Genomic DNA, 20,256 nt, shown 5'->3' with positions numbered 1-20,256 from the left:
TTCCATCCGGGTAATTGGGCAGTGGCTAGCAGCAGCCACGTCGCTCAGGGGCAGCCCGCGGAAGGATTGGTTGTTACGGGAGAAGGCGATTGGTCGGACTGCGAGCAGGGTGTTGACTGGTGCTAGCGGGCTGCGGGGGCGGGGAAGTGGCGGCTGAAGCGCCGCAGGCGGGCCTCCCAGTCGCCGTGGGAGTGGGAGGCGGCGGCGGCTGTGGCTGCAGCTGGGGTGAGGCGCGAGGCGGCGCGCTCGACGGCTGACTGGAGCAGCGGTAAAGGCGGGGATGGAGAGCGAAGGTTTGGGGAGTGGGAAAGACTGGGTCATGGGCAGCCCTGGCCACTAGGAGACGGAAATGCGGGATCGAGGGAAGGGAGGGTTATGGCGTGCTTCGGGGCGAGGGAAGGATGTGGGGCGCAGGGGCGGGAGTCGGAGCCCTGGGCTGTGAGACGCCGCTCGGGGGCAACTTGACCCACTGGGAACTCGTAACTATATCTGAGGAAAATGCTCCGGTCACACGCTTAGGCCACAACGGACCCGGTGCAGGAGCGTTTGTATTTGCCCTGAGTCAGTTCACACTCGTCCACTGGGCCTTTTTGAGACGGAGAGCTGCCATCCATGTATCACTTTGCCTTTAACTTTCCCCAGCTTTTTCTTTAGTTATCGCTAATAGGATGGCTGTTGACAGTTGTCAGAATAATACTTTGGGGTTTTTGTTTTTCCAGTATCCCTCCTTATTCTTTAATGCAGGTATCATCGTGGGGGTTGGCTGGAGACCCCCATTAGAAGGATTGACTTTTAGACCCTTTCCTTGTTTTGAGAGAAAGGGGTTGACGCTTTTTTTTTTCTCCTGAGTTTAAAATAAAACGTACCAAGGATGAGAACATTGAGCTGCTTCGATTCAAGCATGTCACCATGTTGTAGGTCCTTGGTAGGTTCTGGTTATTAGGAGATACTGGAATGAGTTCTCTATGCTTTCATGAAGCTAACGATGTGATTTGACTCCTGATCACATCCTATTTGACTCCTGTCATTTTAAATGATAAAGTAAGCCTTAGCAATGCATATCAGATAGTTGTTGGCAATTGTTCAATACAAATGTCAGGAAATTTCAAAGTTAGCTTTTACTGAAAACCGTTATCTAACCACATACCTCACTCAGCAATGATCCTCATCTCCTCTTCTTAGCTTCCCCTAGGAACTGTGGTCTTAAGTTCTAGTCTCTTCCTCCTTCCCATTCAATTTTTAAGTAATAAAATCAAACACAAACTAGCAGTCAGTACTACGCAGTTATCCCCGTTTACATTATATTATTTTCCATTTCTCTTTAAGAGAAACCTACAACTGAAAGGATATGAAAATTGTGAACAAAACCATAGTGACAGATCAAGTAAATTCTCATTTTTGAGACATCAGCTGATAACTAGCACAAATTCATTTGTAATGTCTGAAGAGGAGTTAGTGAAATTTACCTTTTGCTTCAAATAGAAGTCGGCCAAAAAAAGCCACGTCTATAATCTCAGCTACGCCCGATGATTGTGGGAGTTCAAGGCTGCAGTGAGCTATGATCATTCACTGCATTCCAACCTGGGTGACAGACCAAGGCTCTGTCTCTATCCAAACAACAACAAACTCTCCAATTCGTCTACTTTCCATCTCCATCATTGACACCTGGACTAGTCCCTGATTGGTCTCCTGAAGCTACCGTTGCTGCCTTCAATTCATTCTCCTCACCACGGACACAGATGTTAATCAAGAATGACAAGCATGGCATGTGTGAATGAAGGCGTATTGGGGATCCTGTGGAAGCGCATAGCAATGCAACTCAACCCAGTGTAGGGGATCGAGATTGAGGGGCCTTGGCTGCAGAGGCCCCTCGGCACTTGATAGTGTCAGAACTGGAAAACAAAAGTTCTGCTAATCCTTTGGGCCTCTGTAAAGAGGTGTGATTATGACTGGCCATCAAAACAGACTTATTTCCCTTGCACACTGTATTGTGTAGAAATGACTAATTAGCGGTGTGACCTTAGATCAATACTTTTCTATCCCTGAGCCTCAGTTTCCCAAATTGAACATTATTAATGGAATCAAATAAGTTCTGTAGTCCCTTCTAGTTATAAAATCTTTTGATTTCTATGCCCCATAAGCATGAATTGTGGCCAGAAAGGTGTTTTTAGAAGCAAACAGCATGAAAATACAGATCAAGTTCATTCTTGTTCATAGGGCTAGATTTCAGTTTCCCAAAGCCTTTAAGACCTAAAGACTCCTGCCCGTCAGGATCTTCCATGCCAGACAAGAAACTCCATGAAGGCAGCTGCCAAGTCTATCTTGACTGTTGTGTCCCCAGTGCCAAGCACACATCAGAACTCGATACTTACTGGCTTGAATAAATGTCCATTTACTGCAGTTCATTCATGTAGTATTGGTTTGCAGAAGGAAAATGAGTTGTAATGAGATGATTTTCAGCTATGCACCATCTAAGAAATAAACCTTAAGGTTCTAGCTCCTTTCAGCTGTCACATTGACCAAGAATTTATACAGTCGTCTCTCCCTTCATTATCTGCAGGGGATTGGTTCCAGGAACCCCACAGAACCCAAATCCATAGATTCTCATGTCCCTTGTATAAGATGCATAGTATTTGCATATAACATACACACATCTTGCCCTATACTTTTTTTTTTTTTAACCCCTTCAGGCAAATTCTCACTCTGTTGCCCAGGGTGGAGTGCAGTGGTGTGATCAGTTTACTGCAGCGTCCACCTCCCGGGCTCAAGCCATCCTCCCACCTTGGCCTCCTGAGTAGCTGGGACTACAGGTGTGCACCACCACGCCCAGCTAGTCCTTTGGGCCTCTGTTAATTTTTTTTTTTTTTTTTTTTGTAGAAACAGAGTCTCACTGTGTTGCCCAGGCTAGTCTTGAATACTCGATCTCAAGCAGTCCTCCCACCTCAGCCTCTCAAAGTGCTGGGATTAACAGGCAAGAGCCACTGTACCCAGCCTGTTTTGGTGTTTGTTTTCTAGACTCTGAAGGTTTCCAAGTACAAATTCTTCTTCCTCCTTCTGTCCCCAACATGCTCAGCACATAAGAAGGAGGTAGCACTATTTAACCAAGACGCATTAATAATGGAGACAAGCTAGGAACTTGAGTGGTCATATAAGAAAATATCTAAGTGGGCACGGTGGCTCACGCCTTGTAATCCCAGCACTTTGGGAGACCGAGGCGGGGGGATCACGAAGTCAGCAGTTTGAGACCATCCTGGCCAGTATGGTGAAACCCTGTTTCTACTAAAAATACAAAAATTAGGCAGGCGTGGTCGCGGGTGCCTGTAGTCCCAGCTACTCATTAGGCTGAAGCAGAAGAATCCCTTGAACCCGGGAGGTGGAGGTTGCAGTTAGCTGAAATCGTGCCACTGGACTCCAGCCTAGGCAACAGAGCGAGACTCTGTCTCAAAAAAAAAAGAAAAAAGAAAATATCTGAAGTAATCAGGGGACAAAAGAAGTCAAATCCTTTCTGGAATAAACCAAGAATAAACCATCTCAATGTAGGAAAGTAGCAGTTTGGGAAGTATGTATTCAAGAATTACTTAAGCCAAAAATCTCCTTTATGAAACAATTTGTTTCCTTTGGTATATACAAAGATGCTTATATAATACCATCCAAATTTTCAGGGTGGTGAAGGGTTTTATTTGCAGCCTATTTAAAAAAAGAGAAGCTAATGTTTATCCAATGAGTTGGAGAAAGAACCTCATAAATGAAAGCAAACAGCCTACATTAAACTCAACCCTTTCTGTCCTACATTCTAGAAAGGTCAGGAGAGAACAGTATTCCCTCAGACTGATAGTCTCTAAAAATGATATACTGAATTTACCGAGTAATGACCCAAAGTAGACAACACACTTGAAAAGAGGTACCCATCCCCCACCCCAGTAGTAAAAGGCGGTTTTATTTTTTGCTCAGGCTGCGAGTCCGGGCAAGAAGGTGGATTAAATTTGTTTAAAACCAGAATATAGAAAAAATAGATTTGGCAAACTTCTGGTAGTTCTCTGAAGAACTTTATTCAGTTCTATTGATCAGTAAAACTCTGAGGCCAGATGCAAATTCTGGTCATCTGTATGACAGTGTAGTAGTCTCCCCTTCTCTGTGGTTTTGCTTTCACTTACCCATAGTCAATCCTGGTCCAAAAAGATTAAATGGGAAGTTCCATAAATAAACAATTCTTTTTTTTTTTTTAGTAGAGACAGGGTTTCACCGTGTTAGCCAGGATGGTCTCGATCTCCTGACCTCGTGATCCACCCGTCTCGGCCTCCCAAAGTGCTGGGATTACAGGCTTGAGCCACCGCGCCTGGCATAAACAATTCTTAAGTTTTAAATTGTGCACCATTCTGACTAGCATGGTGAAATCTCCATCCTGATCCAGATGAGAATCCTGCCTTTGTCCAGCATATCCATGCTGTATATGCTGCCCGCCTCTTAGTCACTTAGTAGCCATCTTGGTTATCACATTGAAAAAACCTATAGTTTTCAGTACTCCAAGGCATCCACTGGGGTTCTTGGAACATATTTCTCGAGGATAAGAGAGGATGACTGTTGTAAGAAACCTACCTCCAGCCTCCCTTACCTGACTCTATCTGCTCCTCAGTGAGATTTCGGTGCTAGATGTTCTCCTTTCTCTCTTCACTCTTCCTGATCGGCTGTGCTTTCCCTGAAAGCCTAAGTTTTATTCCACAGTAGGTTTTGTATTAGTGAGTATGTTTTTAGCCTTACCAGGATAAAGCCAGTTTTTCCCCCCAAGGTGAAATACATTTTTGTTTATTATAATTATTTGGGTTGAATTTTTGTACCTGGAGGCAAATTATAGCAAAGTTACATTTACTCATTTTTAAGCAAATCTCATTTAAAGCCAGCTTGCTTTATTCTACTTGATCGTAATATCTAGAAATACAGGTATTTAGTTTTCAGTTTTTTATTACCTATCTTTAGTTTTTTTAGTCTTCAGTGTTTTTTTAACCACCTACAATACTTTCTGTCGGTATTAATTTTGAATTGGATATGTTAATCAAAATAAAGAATAAAAATACAGGTGCTGTTACCCTGAGAGTTTAGGTAAAAAGAAGGGTGGGGAAGGATTTCTAAAATCACTTTACAAGGTTTTTTACATGCAAATAATAACCCAGACTCTGGGTTAGAGATTAGATAACCTATTCAAGCGTGTGTACTCTTCTATAGGATTAATATTTCCTACTTTACAGGGTTATATGACTATTAAATAAAATTATGTAATGTGCCTGGCATAGTAGCTACTCAACACATTTATCTTTTCATTTTTGTGTCTTTGGTGCCACAATAGCATCTAGCACATAGTACTTACTCCAGCTCTTGTGCTGAGAATAAACTGAATGGACAATGGCAAATGCAGGAACGTCATTAGGCAATGCAGTAATCTAGGGAAAAGATGGTATTTTAGAGCAGGGTCATAGAACTGCAAAGAGAAAAAGTGGTCAGATTCTGGATAATTTGAAGGTAGAGCAAATAAGATTTGTTGACAGGCTAAGTGTGCAGTGTGAGAGAGAGGATGACAAAGTAAGAGAATGCAGTCGAGGCGGAGCACAGTGGCTCACCCCTGTAATCTCAGCACTTTGGAAGGCTGAGGTTGGTGGATCACTTGAGCCCAGGAGTTCAAGACCAGCCTGGGCAACATGGTGAAACGCTCTCTCTACAAAAAATACAAAAATTAGCCAGGCGTGGTGGCATGCACCTGTAGTCTTAGCTACTGGGAGGCTGAGAGGTGGGAGGATTGCTTGAGCCCAGAGGTTGTGGATGCAGTGAGCCATAGTTGCACCACTGCATTCCAGCCTGGCAACAGAGAAAGACCCTGTCTCAAAAGAAAAAAAAAAGGAATTGCCATTTGCTGAGATGGCAAAGATTATGGCAAGGGGGTGAATCGGGAGCTCAGTGTTAAGTTGAGATGTATATTAAACATCAAATGGAGATCCATGTAGGCAGTTGAGAAGGGTCCTACATGGATCTATTAATTTGGAAGTTATCAGCATATAGATAGGAGTTAACGCCAGTCTGTGAATGAGACTTGAGATCACCAAGAAAGTGAGGTAGAACAGAGAAGAGGGCAAAGGACAGATCCCCGAGGCACTCCAGTGTTTAGAGGATAGAAAAATGCGAAGAAATCAGCAACTGGGAGACTGATGGAATAGCCAGAAAGGAAAGAGGAAAACCAGGAGGGTGTGCTATGGAGAAAGTGTTTCAGAGAAGAGGGAATCACCAGCTGTGCCAAATACTGTGGGGACATCTGGTGAGATGAGAACTGAGAATCAGTCTTTGGATTGAGCAATGTGAAATCATTGGTGACCCTGATGTGAGCAGTTAGAGTGGATTTAAGAAGAGAACTTGAGGACAGATATATTGACACTCAAGTTTTCCTTTAAAAGGAAGAAAAGAAATGGGAAGTAGTTGAAGTGAAATCCAGGGTTTTCTTTAAGAACGGAGAATGTTTGTCTGCTGATGGGACTGTCTAGTAGAGGGGAAAGAAAATGTTAATAATGCAGGAGAAGCAAGGAGAACTTGTGGAGCAGTGCTTTTATGAAAGACTTCAGTGCTAGGAGCAGAGACAGTTCATCTGTGGTCACAGGAGAGAACAGCAAGCATTTAGGCACAGGTGGAGGTAGGTGGGAAAATGTGTAGAAGCTTGTGGATATTTTCTCTGAATGCTCTACTTTCTCAGTGAAATAGAAAGCAAGGACCTCAGTTGAGAAAGGTTGGAGGAGGCAGCATGAGAGGTTTGAGTGGAGAGGGAGGCTGAGAAACTATGTGGAATAAGGAAATATAATGAGGAACACATTAAAGTTTGCTTGGCAGCAAAATGAAGATACAGTGTCAGAGAGAAACTCAGCACGAAAGCCTGTAGGAAGGCCATTACAGTGGTCTAAGTAAGATTTGGGCTTCTCAATCAGGCCAGATGCAGCATTGTTGATGTTATTAACATATAGGTAGTAATTGAACCCACATATGTGGATGAAATGGTCTAAAGAGAGCAGAGTGACATTAACAATTGATGGCACAGGATGAGAAGCCCAAACTTGGAAGGACCCTCCAGGGAAATAAAAGGAAACCAACAGAAAGAGGGCACAGAAACCAAGGAAAGAGTTTTGTGGAAGGAGTGGCTACCTTCCTGCTACTGCAGAGAGATGGATGAGATAAGGCTCCATGCATGCCCTCTGGGTTGATTATCTGGGAAGTTACAGTTTTGGTGATGGAGTAGGGAAGAACCCCATTTCACTGTTCATTAAGGAGTAAATAAATAGAAACCAAAAGTAGAGACAGTAAATGAAGACTGTACTTCCAACAAAGGTAAATAGTAAGGCCTTTACTAAGCCTGGAATGGTATTACTTGCAGAGGCAGCAGCTTCTGGAAACCCCTGGAGGCATAAAAGGACTTAGATAAGTAATTTTAAATAATTTAATATGAAATCTAAGTATATATATTTTAAATATTTGATTCATTTAGTTGTTTTTTTTTTTTTTTTTTTTTTGGTTTGTCTTTTAAAACTGATCAGTTCTCCTTGGGTGGGGAAAGTGAAGTATGCTTCTATTTAATTCTATGTGTACCTTAGCTAACTTTAAAAAAATACCCTGAGCCCTTTTTATATGAAATAAATTTTGAAATTGCTGAAGCTCTTGAAATTGGAAGGTAGGCAGTAGTATTCTTTTCAATAATAATGTGCTCCCATGCCTCTCTGCTATTCATACAAGTATTGGATGAAAGCTCCCTCTTTTCCCTGCTTTGCTTGTTTCAGGATGTAAGTCAGAGTACAGCAGAAAATGTCCACTGAACGAACTTCTTGGACAAGCCTGTCCACCATTCAGAAAATAGCCCTGGGCCTTGGGATCCCAGCCAGTGCAACAATTGCCTATATCCTATACCGCAGGTATAGGGAAAGCAGAGGTATGTGAACCCTATGACTGTACATGTGAAAATGTTCAGACATGCTCCTGCCTTGTTAAATTGAAAAAAAACTCTTTCCTTGCCAGGTATTGTGTGGGTTTTTTGTGGGGTTTCTGTCACCTAGCTTGGAGTACAGTGGCACAATCTTGGCTCACTGCAGTGTCGACCTCCTGGGTTCAAGCAGTCCTCCCACCTCAGCCTCCAAGTAGCTGGGACCACAGGCGTGTACCACACACCTGTATTTTTTGTAGAGATGGGGTTTTGCCATGTTGCCCAGGCTGGTCTTGAACTCCTGAGCTCAAGGAACCTGCCCACCTCAGCTTCCCAAAGTGCTAGGATTATAGGCATGTGCCTCCATGCCTGACTCAGGTATTGTGATTGGCTTTCTGTGAGGAATCTTTGACTAAAATTATTTAGTCTTTTTTTTTTTTTTTTTCTTTGATATGGAGTCTCACTCTGTTGCCCACCCTGGTGTGCAGTGGAGCAATCTCAGCTCACTGCAAGCTCTGCCTCCTGGATTCAAGCAATTCTTCTGCCTCAGCCACCCTAGTAGCTGGGATTACAGGTGTGCGCCACCACTCCTGGCTAATTTTTGTATTTTTAGTAGAGATGGGGTTTCACCACCAGCGTGGCTGACCTCAGGTGATCCACCTGCCTTGGTCTCCCAAAGTGCTGAGATGATAGGCGTGAGCCACCACACCTGGCCTAGTCTTTGCTATGTTCTTACATAGCAAAGTAAGCCAGTCTATGAAATGAACTCATAACTCCATTGATGTGTTTTATTCAGCAACATCAACATAGCAAAGAGTTCTTTTTTAATTTCTGTACTCATCTTTTTTCTATATTCCTGTTCCCTAGTTGTTAGTAGAAGGCACTTACCTCAAAGGCTGGATCTAATAGGACCTAGAGAAATGACTTATGTACATATCAGTCAGGAGAAGTTCTGAGCCTAATGGACCCCTCAGACAACCTTTGGCCTTCATTCTTCTCCAGTAGTCATGTCTTAGGAGAAGTAATTTGCCCAGACCCCAGCTCCTCTTTATTGCAGAGTCTGTTTTTCCCATTTTAGCATCTGAAACAGTGTCCCAGAGAAAATGCCCATCTCTGATCTTTTGGGACCTTCTAATTCCCATTCAGATGCCACTTTTCCTTGTTACTATGGTTGAGATCCTCACTTTATCTCTTGGATCAGTGTCTCTTTGACAGCCAGATTCTGGGGAGGACTGGTAGTTAGAATAGCTTTGGGTGTTACCTAAGTCTGATCTGATGAACAACGATCTGTGCAGAAGAGCGGCTGACATTTGTTGGGGAAGATGACATTGAGATAGAGATGCGGGTTCCCCAGGAGGCTGTGAAGCTCATCATTGGCCGGCAAGGAGCCAATATTAAACAAGTAAGTGTCTGAGCAGGCAGTCTGCTTTCCCAAGGATTGATTCTGTTTATTGATTTCTTGTTTCCTTCCACTGACCCCATATCACAAAACATTCCCATACTCTGTGTGTGTGTGTGTGTGTGTGTGTATGTGTGAAAATATATATATATATATATATATATATTTTTTTTTTTTTTTTTTTTTTTTTTGAGATGGAATTTCGTTCTTGTTGTCCAGGCTGCAGTGCAATGGCATGATCTCAGCTCACTGCAACCTCCACCTCCTGGGTTCAAGTGATTCTCCTGCCTCAGCCTCCCGAGTAGCTGGGATTATAGGCACTCACCACCGTGCCCGGCGAATTTTTGGTATTTTTAGTAGAGATGAGGTTTCATCATGTTGGCCAGGCTGATGTTGAACTCCTGACCTCAGGTGATCCGCCTGCCTTGGCCTCCCAGAGTGCTGGGATGGCCCAGCCACTATGTATATTTTTAAAAGAACAAATAGAGGAACTTTTTAGCTAACTAAACTTTTTGGACTTTCCTTCTAGAGAAGAGTACTTCTCCGTAGAGAAAGGATGACTTAGTTTGAAATATGGGTTTTTGACTGGGTGAATGTCAGCATGTTATAGCTTGAATTTTCTTCTTCTTCTTCTTCTTCTTCTTTCTTCTTTCTTCTTTCTTCTTCCTCCTTCCTCCTTCCTCCTTCCTTCTTTCTTCTTCTTTCTTCTTTCTTCTTTCTCTTTCTTCTTTCTTCTTCTTCCTTCTTCTCCTCCTTCTCCTCCTCCTTCTCCTCCTCCTTCTTCTCCTTCTTCTTCTTCCTTCTTCTTCTTCCTCCTCCTCCTTCTCTTTCTTCTCCTTCTTCTTCTTCTTTTCTTATTCTTTTTTAGACAGAGTCTTGCTCTGTCGCCCAGGCTGGAGTGCAGTGGCGCTATCTCAGCTCACTGCAAGCTCCGCCTCCCGGGTTCACGCCATTCTCTTGCCTCAGCCTCCCGAGTTGTTGGGACTACAGGCGCCCATCACCACGCCCTGCTAATTTTTTGTATTGTTAGTAGAGACAGGGTTTCACTGTGTTAGCCAGGATGGTCTCTATCTCCTGACCTAATGATCCACCCGCCTTGGCCTCCCAAAGTGCTGGGATTACAGGCATGAGCCACCGTGCCTGGCCAAATTATCCTTTTCTACTGTGGAATTAATGAACTCTCATTAATTGACAGTAAATATTGAATGACTACCTGGTTCTTCTTACCATCTTCCATTGTTCAGCTGAAATGTCAAGAAAACAAAATATTTGATTCTCTAATCCAAATAAAATTAGTGAGGGGAAAGGATTCTAAACACAAAGATAAATGGGTTTGAATTCACTGCTATTTGGGGTTATATTTGTTGCTAATTTCCTTCCATAAGGTGAGGACTGGTTGTATAGATAGTAACAACTGAGGTTGTATATAAAGTAACTGAGGATTGGTTGTATAGATAGCATTAGCTGATGCCTTTGGCTAACTCTATCTACCTCCAGGGTTTGTTTTAGAGTGTCTATAGCTGGGCTCAAAAGGGAACTCTTCCAGAATGTACTGCCAAATGTCCTTTTCTTTGCAGCTGCGGAAACAGACAGGTGCTCGGATTGATGTGGACACAGAGGATGTAGGCGATGAGCGAGTGCTGCTTATCAGTGGTTTTCCTGTTCAGGTGTGCAAGGCCAAAGCAGCAATCCATCAGATCCTGACAGAGAATACCCCAGTGTCTGAGCAGCTTTCAGTTCCCCAGAGATCTGTGGGCAGAATCATAGGTACCACTGGATGGCTTCCTCTACTGTTTCCTTTATTCTTTACCTTTGCCTCTCTTTCACACCTTCCCAAGGATTTTTTCTGGCCTAGTTCCCCTTTACCATGTGAGGGGGAAAAAAGGGGCATTGAGACCAGAGGTTTACTGTTTGCAGAACTAGTGGTAAAACCAAACCTGTTTCCTCAAAAAGTTGTGTGATCTGAACCTTACAAATTGATTCTTTATGGGTTCTAGTAGATGTATTATATTTACCTTATAATTGATTTTTAAAGGGAAGCTCAGGATGCTCATGTTATCTCAAGTCTTTTAAGATAGTGCTCTGGAGAGTACCTTTTATGCTTTCCCCTAGAGCATCGCTTAATGCTGCTGTTAGAGGCAGAGAAATGTCCTGTCCTTGATCCAGTGTTCTGACACACCATGTAGCATATCTTACGACCTGATATGGCCATGCTGAGTGGTCAAAATGAAAATGACATGAAATTAGCCAAAGTGTAGAGTTTAAATAAAATGGAAAAAACAAAGAATATGGTATTCTCCTTTTCACAGTAATAATTTCAGTAGCTCCTGCTTTCCATTCAACATCTTGAATTTTGTTCACTTTAGAAATGAGAACTGATTCTCTTCTCCTAGTATATGCAAAACAGTGCTTTCTCCAGTAGCTAAGGTTGGCCAGGAGGGAAGGGCAGGTTTTTATGTATTGTTTAATGTAGGGAGAGGCGGCGAGACGATTCGTTCTATCTGTAAGGCCTCTGGAGCCAAAATTACCTGTGACAAAGAATCAGAAGGGACATTACTACTATCAAGACTTATAAAAATCTCAGGAACACAGAAGGAAGTGGCAGCAGCCAAGGCAAGTAGCTAATAGACTTGAGTTATACCTGAGCATGAGAAGATCCTTTTACTCTATCCCGGGTCAGAGTATCAGCCTTTCTCTTATTTTCCACAGCATTTGATACTGGAGAAAGTTTCAGAAGATGAAGAACTTCGAAAGAGAATTGCTCATTCTGCAGAAACCAGAGTCCCACGCAAACAGCCAATCAGTGTGAGGAGAGAAGACATCACAGAGCCAGGTGGAGCTGGAGAGCCAGCTTTATGGAAAAACACCAGTTCTAGCATGGAGCCAGCTGCGCCCCTGGTGACTCCTCCACCCAAAGGAGGAGGCAACATGGCTGTGGTGGTGCCAAAGGAAGGTTCCTGGGAGAAACCTAGTGATGACAGCTTTCAGAAGTCTGGAGCCCAGGCCATCCCAGAGATGTCCATGTTTGAAAGTATGTAACAAAGAGGGAGCCCATTAATCATAGAACATAGAAATACTGGCTTAGACATTGGAGAGATTAGAAGGAATGCTTTCTCAGTCTGTGACCAGCCAGTATAATATGGCTGGGGTCAGGACAGAAGATTCAGTAAGATGTTATGAAGATGGGATGGAGGTAGAATCCACACCAATAGTTGCTGACATTTGAGGATACAGATGTTGATCACTGAAAATGATTTATGCAGGTTTAAGATTCTGCTCCTAATTGCAGGAGAGAACTTGGTGCCTCTTCCACTCTGGAGCAAAGTTGGTGAAAGTCTTCTTCCTTTTCCAAAACCCAACCTGAACCACTTCTTTCTTGAGACAGACTATACTGAGATAAGTTGTCACCAGCAAAAGATAGATACGTGACCTTTATTAACAAAGATGAATTAACCAAGAGGATATTTCTAGTTTATTATTTGCCCCAAAACTTTCTGTGTCTGGGTACCCTCTGAGTAGGCCTATAATTCTTGCCTTCACTGTATGCATTTTTTACGAGCTAGCAGACCTACGTGATGAGAATGCACAGGAGCTTGGAGGTATAAGTAGACAAGGTGGGAAAGAGAGAGCTCCTTTTGCCATGTTTTACCAGCCTGCTCTGTTATAACCTCTTAGGTTATATCTTTTAATTTCCAACCTTCTAGATTAGTTTCTGTAACAGAACAAATGAGTCTGGGATAAAGTCCTAAAAGTACTTCAAATGGTAATTGTTTTGTTTTTGTAACAGCTTAACAAATAACCTAGGTTTTCTGCTAAAGAAAAAAAGAAAAAGAAAAAGAAAAAGAAATACTGGCTTAGGGCGTGGTGGCGCAACCTGTGGTCCCAGCTACCTGAGAGGCTGAAATGGGAGAATCACATGAGCCCAGGAGGTCGAAGCTACAGTGAGCTGGGATTACACCGCTGCACTCTGGCCTGGGTGACAGTGAGACCCTGTCTCAAAAAAAAAAAAAAAAAAATATTTTTTTAAAAAGAAATACTGGCTTAGATTACCCAAAATAGAAAGCAATAAAAAGCTTGTTTCATGAATACACTTATGTCTATCATCAGAGATAATCCTTTCTGGTAATAATATTTTAGTTGAATTAATACTAAACATAAATATTTTTCTAAATATAAAACAGCTGATGAAAATGGCGAAATGCTGACACAGGAAACAAATGAGTAATACATCAAATAATTGGATTTACCTGATATTGTTTCTCTAGACATACTTTTATTTTTTTTTCGAGACAGAGTCTTCCTCTGTCTCCCAGGCTGGAGTGCAGTGGCGTGATCTCAGCTCACTGCAACCTCTGCTTCCCAGATTCAAGCGATTCTTATGCCTCAGCCTCCTGAATAGATGAGACCACAGATGCACACCATCACACCCGACTGATTTTTGTATTTTTTAGTAGAGATGGGGTTTCACCATGTTGGACAGGCTGGTCTCAAACTCCTGGCCTCAAATGATCCATCCTCCTTGGCCTCCCAAAGTGCTGAGATTACAGGCATGAGCCACCACGCCCAGCCTAGACATACTTTATCAACAAGTAAAATTCTCAGCGAGATTTTATATTGCCTGTTTCATTATTGTTTTTAAAAATCATCACTATTGGCCGGGCGCGGTGGCTCAAGCCTGTAATCCCAGCACTTTGGGAGGCCGAGATGGGCGGATCACAAGGTCAGGAGATCGAGACCATCCTGGCTAAAACGGTGAAACCCCGTCTCTACTAAAAAATACAAAAAACTAGCCGGGTGAGGCGGCGGGCACCTGTAGTCCCAGCTACTCGGGAGGCTGAGGCAGGAGAATGGCCTGAACCCGGGAGGCGGAGCTTGCAGTGAGCTGAGATCCGGCCACTGCACTCCAGCCTGGGCAACAGAGCAAGACTCCGTCTCAAAAAAAAAAAAAACAAAAACAAAAAAAAACACATCACTATTGAAAAAGAAAAAGCTGTGAGCTATCTCTTCTATACATAGGTGCTAGCGTGGGCAAAGAGGACCTGGGTCCCCAAGAAGCTCACAGACTTGTCCAGGGTGACATAAGCAGTCATTGGTAGAATGGGATCTGGAACAGGCCCACATCCGTCGCTGTCCGTAAAGGTTGCTGTCCACATATCTTTTTACTGATCCATGCTGCAGCTAGCATATGGAGGTTTACCTTCTTTATAATTGGTGACTGATTTGAATACGTAGCACATGACAAAGAATGTAAGCTGTTATTACTCAGTTACATGGAAAGGTACAAAGGATAGCTTAGTATCTTTCTTTAGGATATTCTTGTTTGATTCATCCAGTTGCCTCTCCTGCCATTTTAAAGTGGTAACAGCCATTGGTATTTGTACTTCTCACTGCCCTGGTGTAATCTCTTCATTCCAACCAGAGATGGGTCCAATGTGGCCACCATCCTTATCTCTGTGTTTAGTCCCTAGTCCTGACTTCAGTTTCCATGCTGATGAGTACCTAGAAGTCTACGTCTCTGCTTCTGAACACCCTAACCACTTCTGGATCCAGATCGTTGGCTCCCGCAGCCTGCAATTGGATAAGCTTGTCAACGAGATGACCCAGCACTATGAGAATAGTGTGGTGAGTTGCCACAGGGACAGGGCTGGGGTTTAATGAAAAGAAGGCAGATCTTTTTCATTGTATTCTCTTCCTTTCCCTGTGGAGTAGCTACTTGTTCTTTCTTCCACCTGTGATTCTGTTTATGAACCTACCACTTTGTAACTCTGCTTTTCTCCTCCTCCCCACATATAGCCTGAAGACTTGACTGTGCATGTAGGAGACATTGTAGCAGCACCTTTACCTACAAATGGTTCCTGGTATCGAGCCAGGGTCCTTGGCACCTTGGAGAATGGGAACTTGGACCTCTACTTTGTTGACTTTGGAGATAATGGAGATTGCCCACTGAAGGACCTCAGGGCTCTCAGGTCAGTGCTGAGTTCAGCTGAATCCCAACTACTGACTCAGTTCTGGCCATAGAGTGGTGAGCTGTTGGCAGTTGTCAGGGGGATTTGGAAGGGAACCTGTTTACAGAGAGCAGATGGTTATCATCTCATGTTAGTTGGTTCTTTCTAAAAGAGCAATATAAGAAGATGTTTCTGGCCCCAGGATTCTAATTTTAGTTTCTTTTACTTCAGGAGTGACTTCCTAAGCCTTCCATTTCAAGCAATAGAATGTAGTCTGGCACGGATCGCTCCCTCAGGTAAATTGGTCATGCCACCTTTTGAGCTTACCTCCAAATAGAATAACTTTCATACAGTTCATTGGAAGGAATTCTCACATTCCCAGGCTTTTTGAATTCTGGGGAGTCAGGTGCCTTTTCCTCACCAACACTAGCAGCAGCCAGAAACTTGCCTGGCGGACCCAACCCGACCAGAGAAGACACAGGTGCCTTCCTGAGTAGAAAAGGGTAGTTCCAGCTTCCCTCCAGGGTATAATCCCCACCCCTATCTGTAGTAACCCCTACAATCTTTTGCCAGGTGACCAATGGGAAGAGGAAGCTTTGGATGAGTTTGATAGACTCACTCATTGTGCTGACTGGAAGCCTCTGGTAGCCAAAATCTCTAGCTATGTCCAGACTGGGATCTCAACTTGGCCAAAGATCTACTTATATGATACTAGCAATGGGAAGGTAAGACTGGTATTCACTCACTGCTTACCATATCTTCAGTATATTTATGGCCTAATTTACTTTTTCTTTCTCAGAAACCCTTATCTGATATTACTCTTACTTTTAAGATCCTTCTCACCATCTCACCAAAGGAATGTCTTTGAAGTGTCAGTCCTTCTGCCTTGTTTCCTCAAATTTGCCCTTGCTTACTGAGAGAACATCATTCCCTTTTCATTTTTCTTCTCAGAAACTTGATATTGGGCTAGAATTAGTACACAAAGGATACGCAATTGAGCTTCCTGAAGACATAGAAGAAAACAGAGCTGTCCCAGACATGTTGAAGGACATGGTGAGCCATTGTAGTTATACAGGGTGCTGCTTCCAGGCAAATCTAGCACATAGACACTAAGGACTTATAGTCCTGATACTGTGTTAGCTTTCCTGAGGACTTTGAGCTCCTCCAGTAGTTGACCAAAGGAGCATTTTGTCCCTCTTGGTAGCCAAATGCAACTGCCTTAACCAGGTCCGATGAGAAGAATGAAAGGTGGCCTCTTTTTTCCTAAAAGCCAACATGTTCCTCCGTTTTTACTGTTTTCATCCACTCAGGCCACAGAAACAGATGCCTCTCTCAGCACCTTGCTCACTGAGACCAAAAAGAACTCTGGAGAGATAACACATACCCTGTCCTGCCTCAGCTTATCAGGTACAAGCAGTATTTCCTCCTTAGAGCATCTTTGGAGATTAACTTTTCTCATTCAGTCGTTCCAGACTAGGGAGGTTAATTGAAGGCTTGGTTCCTAGTCAGGTCATTGAGCACCAAGAGGTCTATTTTTCGTTTGAGCCTCGCTGGCAGTGCCTGCTAGAGTAGAGCAGTGTCTAACTTTCTCCTTCTTCTTTCTCTTCAATAGAAGCTGCTTCCATGTCTGGTGATGATAACCTTGAAGATGACTACTTACTCTGAAGTCTGGGCTTCAGCTTGCTCAGCCATCTGCTTTGCTGTGTGAGTGCAGCTATCATCTTATCTGTAGCAACAGGAAAGTAATGAGGGTGACAGTGGGGCACTTGCTTTGATTCCCTGTTCCCTGTGCCCTGTCTTAATATACTTCTTTGCAGCTGCTTTCCTGCAGCTTAATTTGCTCTCAGATTGAGCACTTTCAAGCTTTTTGTGTATTTCTGTCTTTGGCAGGATTTGGCATAGGAACTGGTGCCTGGAGGAGAGGAGTATATGATAAAGGATCCATGCAGTCCTTCCTTTATTACACATACAGTCTGGCTTGCTATGGACCAAATTCATGTTCTCCTCCCATTGGACTACCAAAAAATTGGACTACCACACTACAAGTGTGTCTCCCCCATTCCACCTCCTGATCCCTCCCCAACCCTCCAGTGTTTGAATACTGCTGTGTTACTTCCAGGCCATTCAGCGTCAGGCTCAGTCCCTCTACCAGTCATGATACACATTACTGCTAGGCTGTATCCTTTTCGAGGCTGGGAAACAGTCAGGCTTTGGTCATTGGAAGTGATGATTCTGCAGACTTCTGACTCACCTTATCAGGTGACTCTGGTTAAGGAAAGCTTTTGAGTGGTGAACTCAAAGACTCCAGTTGAATCAGGAGGCAAAGGCAAAAATTAGCATAATTATATTTAAAAGCCTCAGGAAGTGGGAAGAGAACACTGCCTCCTAGCCTCAATTGCTGATATGTTATTGGAGACAGGCTTTTGAAACTGCTTCGGCTATTTCTCCGTAACCTTTAGTTAAAATACAAGTAGAAAGGAGACAGGAGGCTCAGGAAATTTTCTAAATTGCTAGTATAATATCTATATGTATACACACATATACACCCGTGGAGAGAGAGGAAGAGTATACAGTTCTGTTTAAATCATTCGGAGGATTTTTTTGCCGAATAAAGTTCTCAAGAAAATTTTCTAAAACCAAATTCTGATTGAATCACAAGGTGGAAGCAGGCTGTGAGCCTAAATCTGGTGAAAACTGCCAACTGCCTCACAGAAAGGCAAGTGTCCCTCCCATATACACATTCATATTCTTTTCCTAAAGTCACTTCAGAAATAACCATTCACTGGCTGGGCATGGTAGCTCACACCTATAATCCCAGCACTTTGGGAGGCTGAGGCAGGCAGATCACTTGAGGCCAACATGGTGAAACCCCATCTCTGCTAAAAATACAAAAAATTAGCCGGGCGTGGTGGCATGCACCTGTCGTCCCAGCTACTTGGGAGGCTGAGGCAGGAGAATCACTTGAACCTGGGAGGCAGAGGTTGCAGTGAGCTGAGATCACGCCACTGCACTGTAGCCTGGGCGACACTCTGTCTCAAAAAAAAAAAAAAAAGCCGGGCACGGTGGCTCATGCCTGTAATCCCAGCACTTTGGGAGGCCAAGGCGGGCAGATCATGAGGTCAGGAGATTGAGACCATCCTGGCTAACACGGTGAAACCCCATTTCTACTAAAAATACAAAAAATTAGCTGGGCGTGGTGGCAGGTGCCTGTAGTCCCAGCTAGTTGGGAGGCTGAGGCAGGAGAATGGCGTGAACCCAGGAGACGGAGCTTGCAGTGAGCCGAGATCACGCCACTGCACTCTAGCCTGTGCGACAGAGCGGGACTCTGTCTCAAAAAAAAAAAAAAAATAGAAAAATTAGCTGGGTGTGGTGGCAGGCACCTGTAATCCCAGCTGTTCAGGAGGCTGAGGCACGAGAATCACTTGAACCTGGGAAGCGGAGGTTGCAGTGAACCCAGATCATGCCACCACACCGCCAGCCTGGGCAACAGAGCAAGACCTTGTCTCAAAAAAACCAAAAAATTCACTAAGAACCAGAACCAATTTAGGTTTGGGCTATATGAATAAGACCCCACCTATACTATTCAAAAGAAAAGGCCCAGATTAAGATTCGAGAAACCTGGATTCTAGGAGCAGCTCTGGTAAGTAGCTCATGTAGTCTTGGAGGAATCTTTAAGGAGTAGATCTCCACTGTAAACTTTTTCCAAAATTTTAACGTGTTTCCTTATAGTATCTTTCCATTTCTGACAGTGCTGTGACGCTCCAGTGAGAGCCCTGAAGTACTTGAGGTGCTTAGAAGTAAATATAAATGTATAGTAATGTGGATGGTAGAAAAATGGCAAGTGAAATGAACTTTTCTTAAGGATAAAGCAAGATAAACTAGAAAATTAAAAATTAACACGTAAGGATGCCTCACACAGGTCTTTTAAATTTAGGGATTAGTGAAGTCTACCTATATACTACATGGCAACTATATTTTCTCACAACCACAATTCTCAAAATTTATTTTCTCAGAAAAATCTCAGTATTAGGCACCGGTGGCTCACGCCTATAATCCCAAAGCTTTGGGAGGCTGAGGCGGGCAGATTGCTTGAGCTCAGGAGTTCGAGACCAGCCTGGCACCATGCTGAAACCCCATCTCTACCAAAAATACAAAAAAGTAGGCGTGGTGGTGTGTGCCTGTGGTCCCAGCTACTTGAGAGGCTGAGGTGGGAGGATCGCTTAAGCCCAGGGGGCAGAGGTTGCAGTGAGTGAGCCAAGATTGCACCACTGCACTCCAGCCTGTGTGACACAGCCAATGCTGTCTCCAAAAAAAAAAAAAAGAAAAATCTCAGTACCAATTAGCAGAAAGGTTCTGGTGAAGGAACAGCTCTGGGAAGTAGTTCATGTAGTCTTGGAGGAATCTTTAAGGGACTTCCATTTATTTGATGTTTCAGATGTTGGCTGCAATGAACTCGCTGAAGCATGCTCAGCCCTGGAATTGGTGCTACCAGAGTTCCTTAGGGAACCTTTACTCTTAAGATAGAGATCCCTGATATAAATCATAAGACTTCCTACCCTGGAAAATGAGTAATGTCTCATTCTTACCTGCAGTTTGTTACTATGTATAAAAGTCTTTTTCTTTAATATGCCTTTAAGTCTGACCTGTTTACAGCCCATTCTGATGGGTTGTCATTCTGCTAGTATAACCCAGTACTTTTCCTGCTCCCTGGAATGCCCTCTTCTATGTTACCTATTCTGTCTGTTGAGAATCCCCCACTTGGACCAAAGCCAAGAGATCTGTGTGTCTTCTCTGGTTTTCTCCACATCTATAGCACCTCAACTGAAATATATGGATAAAAACAGCCCAACAAAGCTTAGTCTTTCTGAACTAGGGAGTTCACTGATTAGTGCTCAGTAAATGGTTAGAATAAATGAGGAAATGGTTTGGGGCATGGAGGAAGGCAAAGGGAACCAAAAATCCTTGGGTAC

General features: G+C 43.4%; 1 protein-coding gene across 6 annotated transcripts; it reads left to right on the top strand.

The window, feature by feature from the left end:
* Nucleotides 1-96: 96 nt before the first annotated feature.
* Nucleotides 97-20,139, top strand: TDRKH (tudor and KH domain containing). 6 transcript variants are annotated; one of them, XM_025385710.1, is made up of 14 exons: nucleotides 97-293; nucleotides 7,803-7,951; nucleotides 9,238-9,344; nucleotides 10,919-11,108; nucleotides 11,815-11,954; nucleotides 12,051-12,372; nucleotides 14,803-14,963; nucleotides 15,135-15,307; nucleotides 15,518-15,582; nucleotides 15,860-16,011; nucleotides 16,238-16,339; nucleotides 16,597-16,693; nucleotides 16,899-16,990; nucleotides 19,722-20,139. In XM_025385710.1, exons 2-13 carry the CDS (start codon nucleotides 7,828-7,830, stop codon nucleotides 16,949-16,951), a joined length of 1,686 nt encoding a protein of 561 aa, XP_025241495.1. In that variant the 5' UTR covers nucleotides 97-293; nucleotides 7,803-7,827; the 3' UTR covers nucleotides 16,952-16,990; nucleotides 19,722-20,139. The 6 variants fall into 6 exon arrangements, with proteins under 6 accessions (XP_025241495.1, XP_025241513.1, XP_025241485.1 ...); XM_025385728.1 differs by lacking the exon at nucleotides 19,722-20,139 and adding an exon at nucleotides 17,177-17,922; XM_025385700.1 differs by lacking the exon at nucleotides 19,722-20,139 and having other exon boundaries at nucleotides 16,899-17,927.
* Nucleotides 20,140-20,256: the final 117 nt, after the last annotated feature.

Source organism: Theropithecus gelada, chromosome 1, assembly GCF_003255815.1.
Source record: "Theropithecus gelada isolate Dixy chromosome 1, Tgel_1.0, whole genome shotgun sequence".
NCBI classification, from domain to species: Eukaryota; Metazoa; Chordata; class Mammalia; order Primates; family Cercopithecidae; genus Theropithecus; species Theropithecus gelada.
Note: the sequence above shows the minus strand (reverse complement) of the source record. Positions and strands in the feature narration are given on the sequence as shown.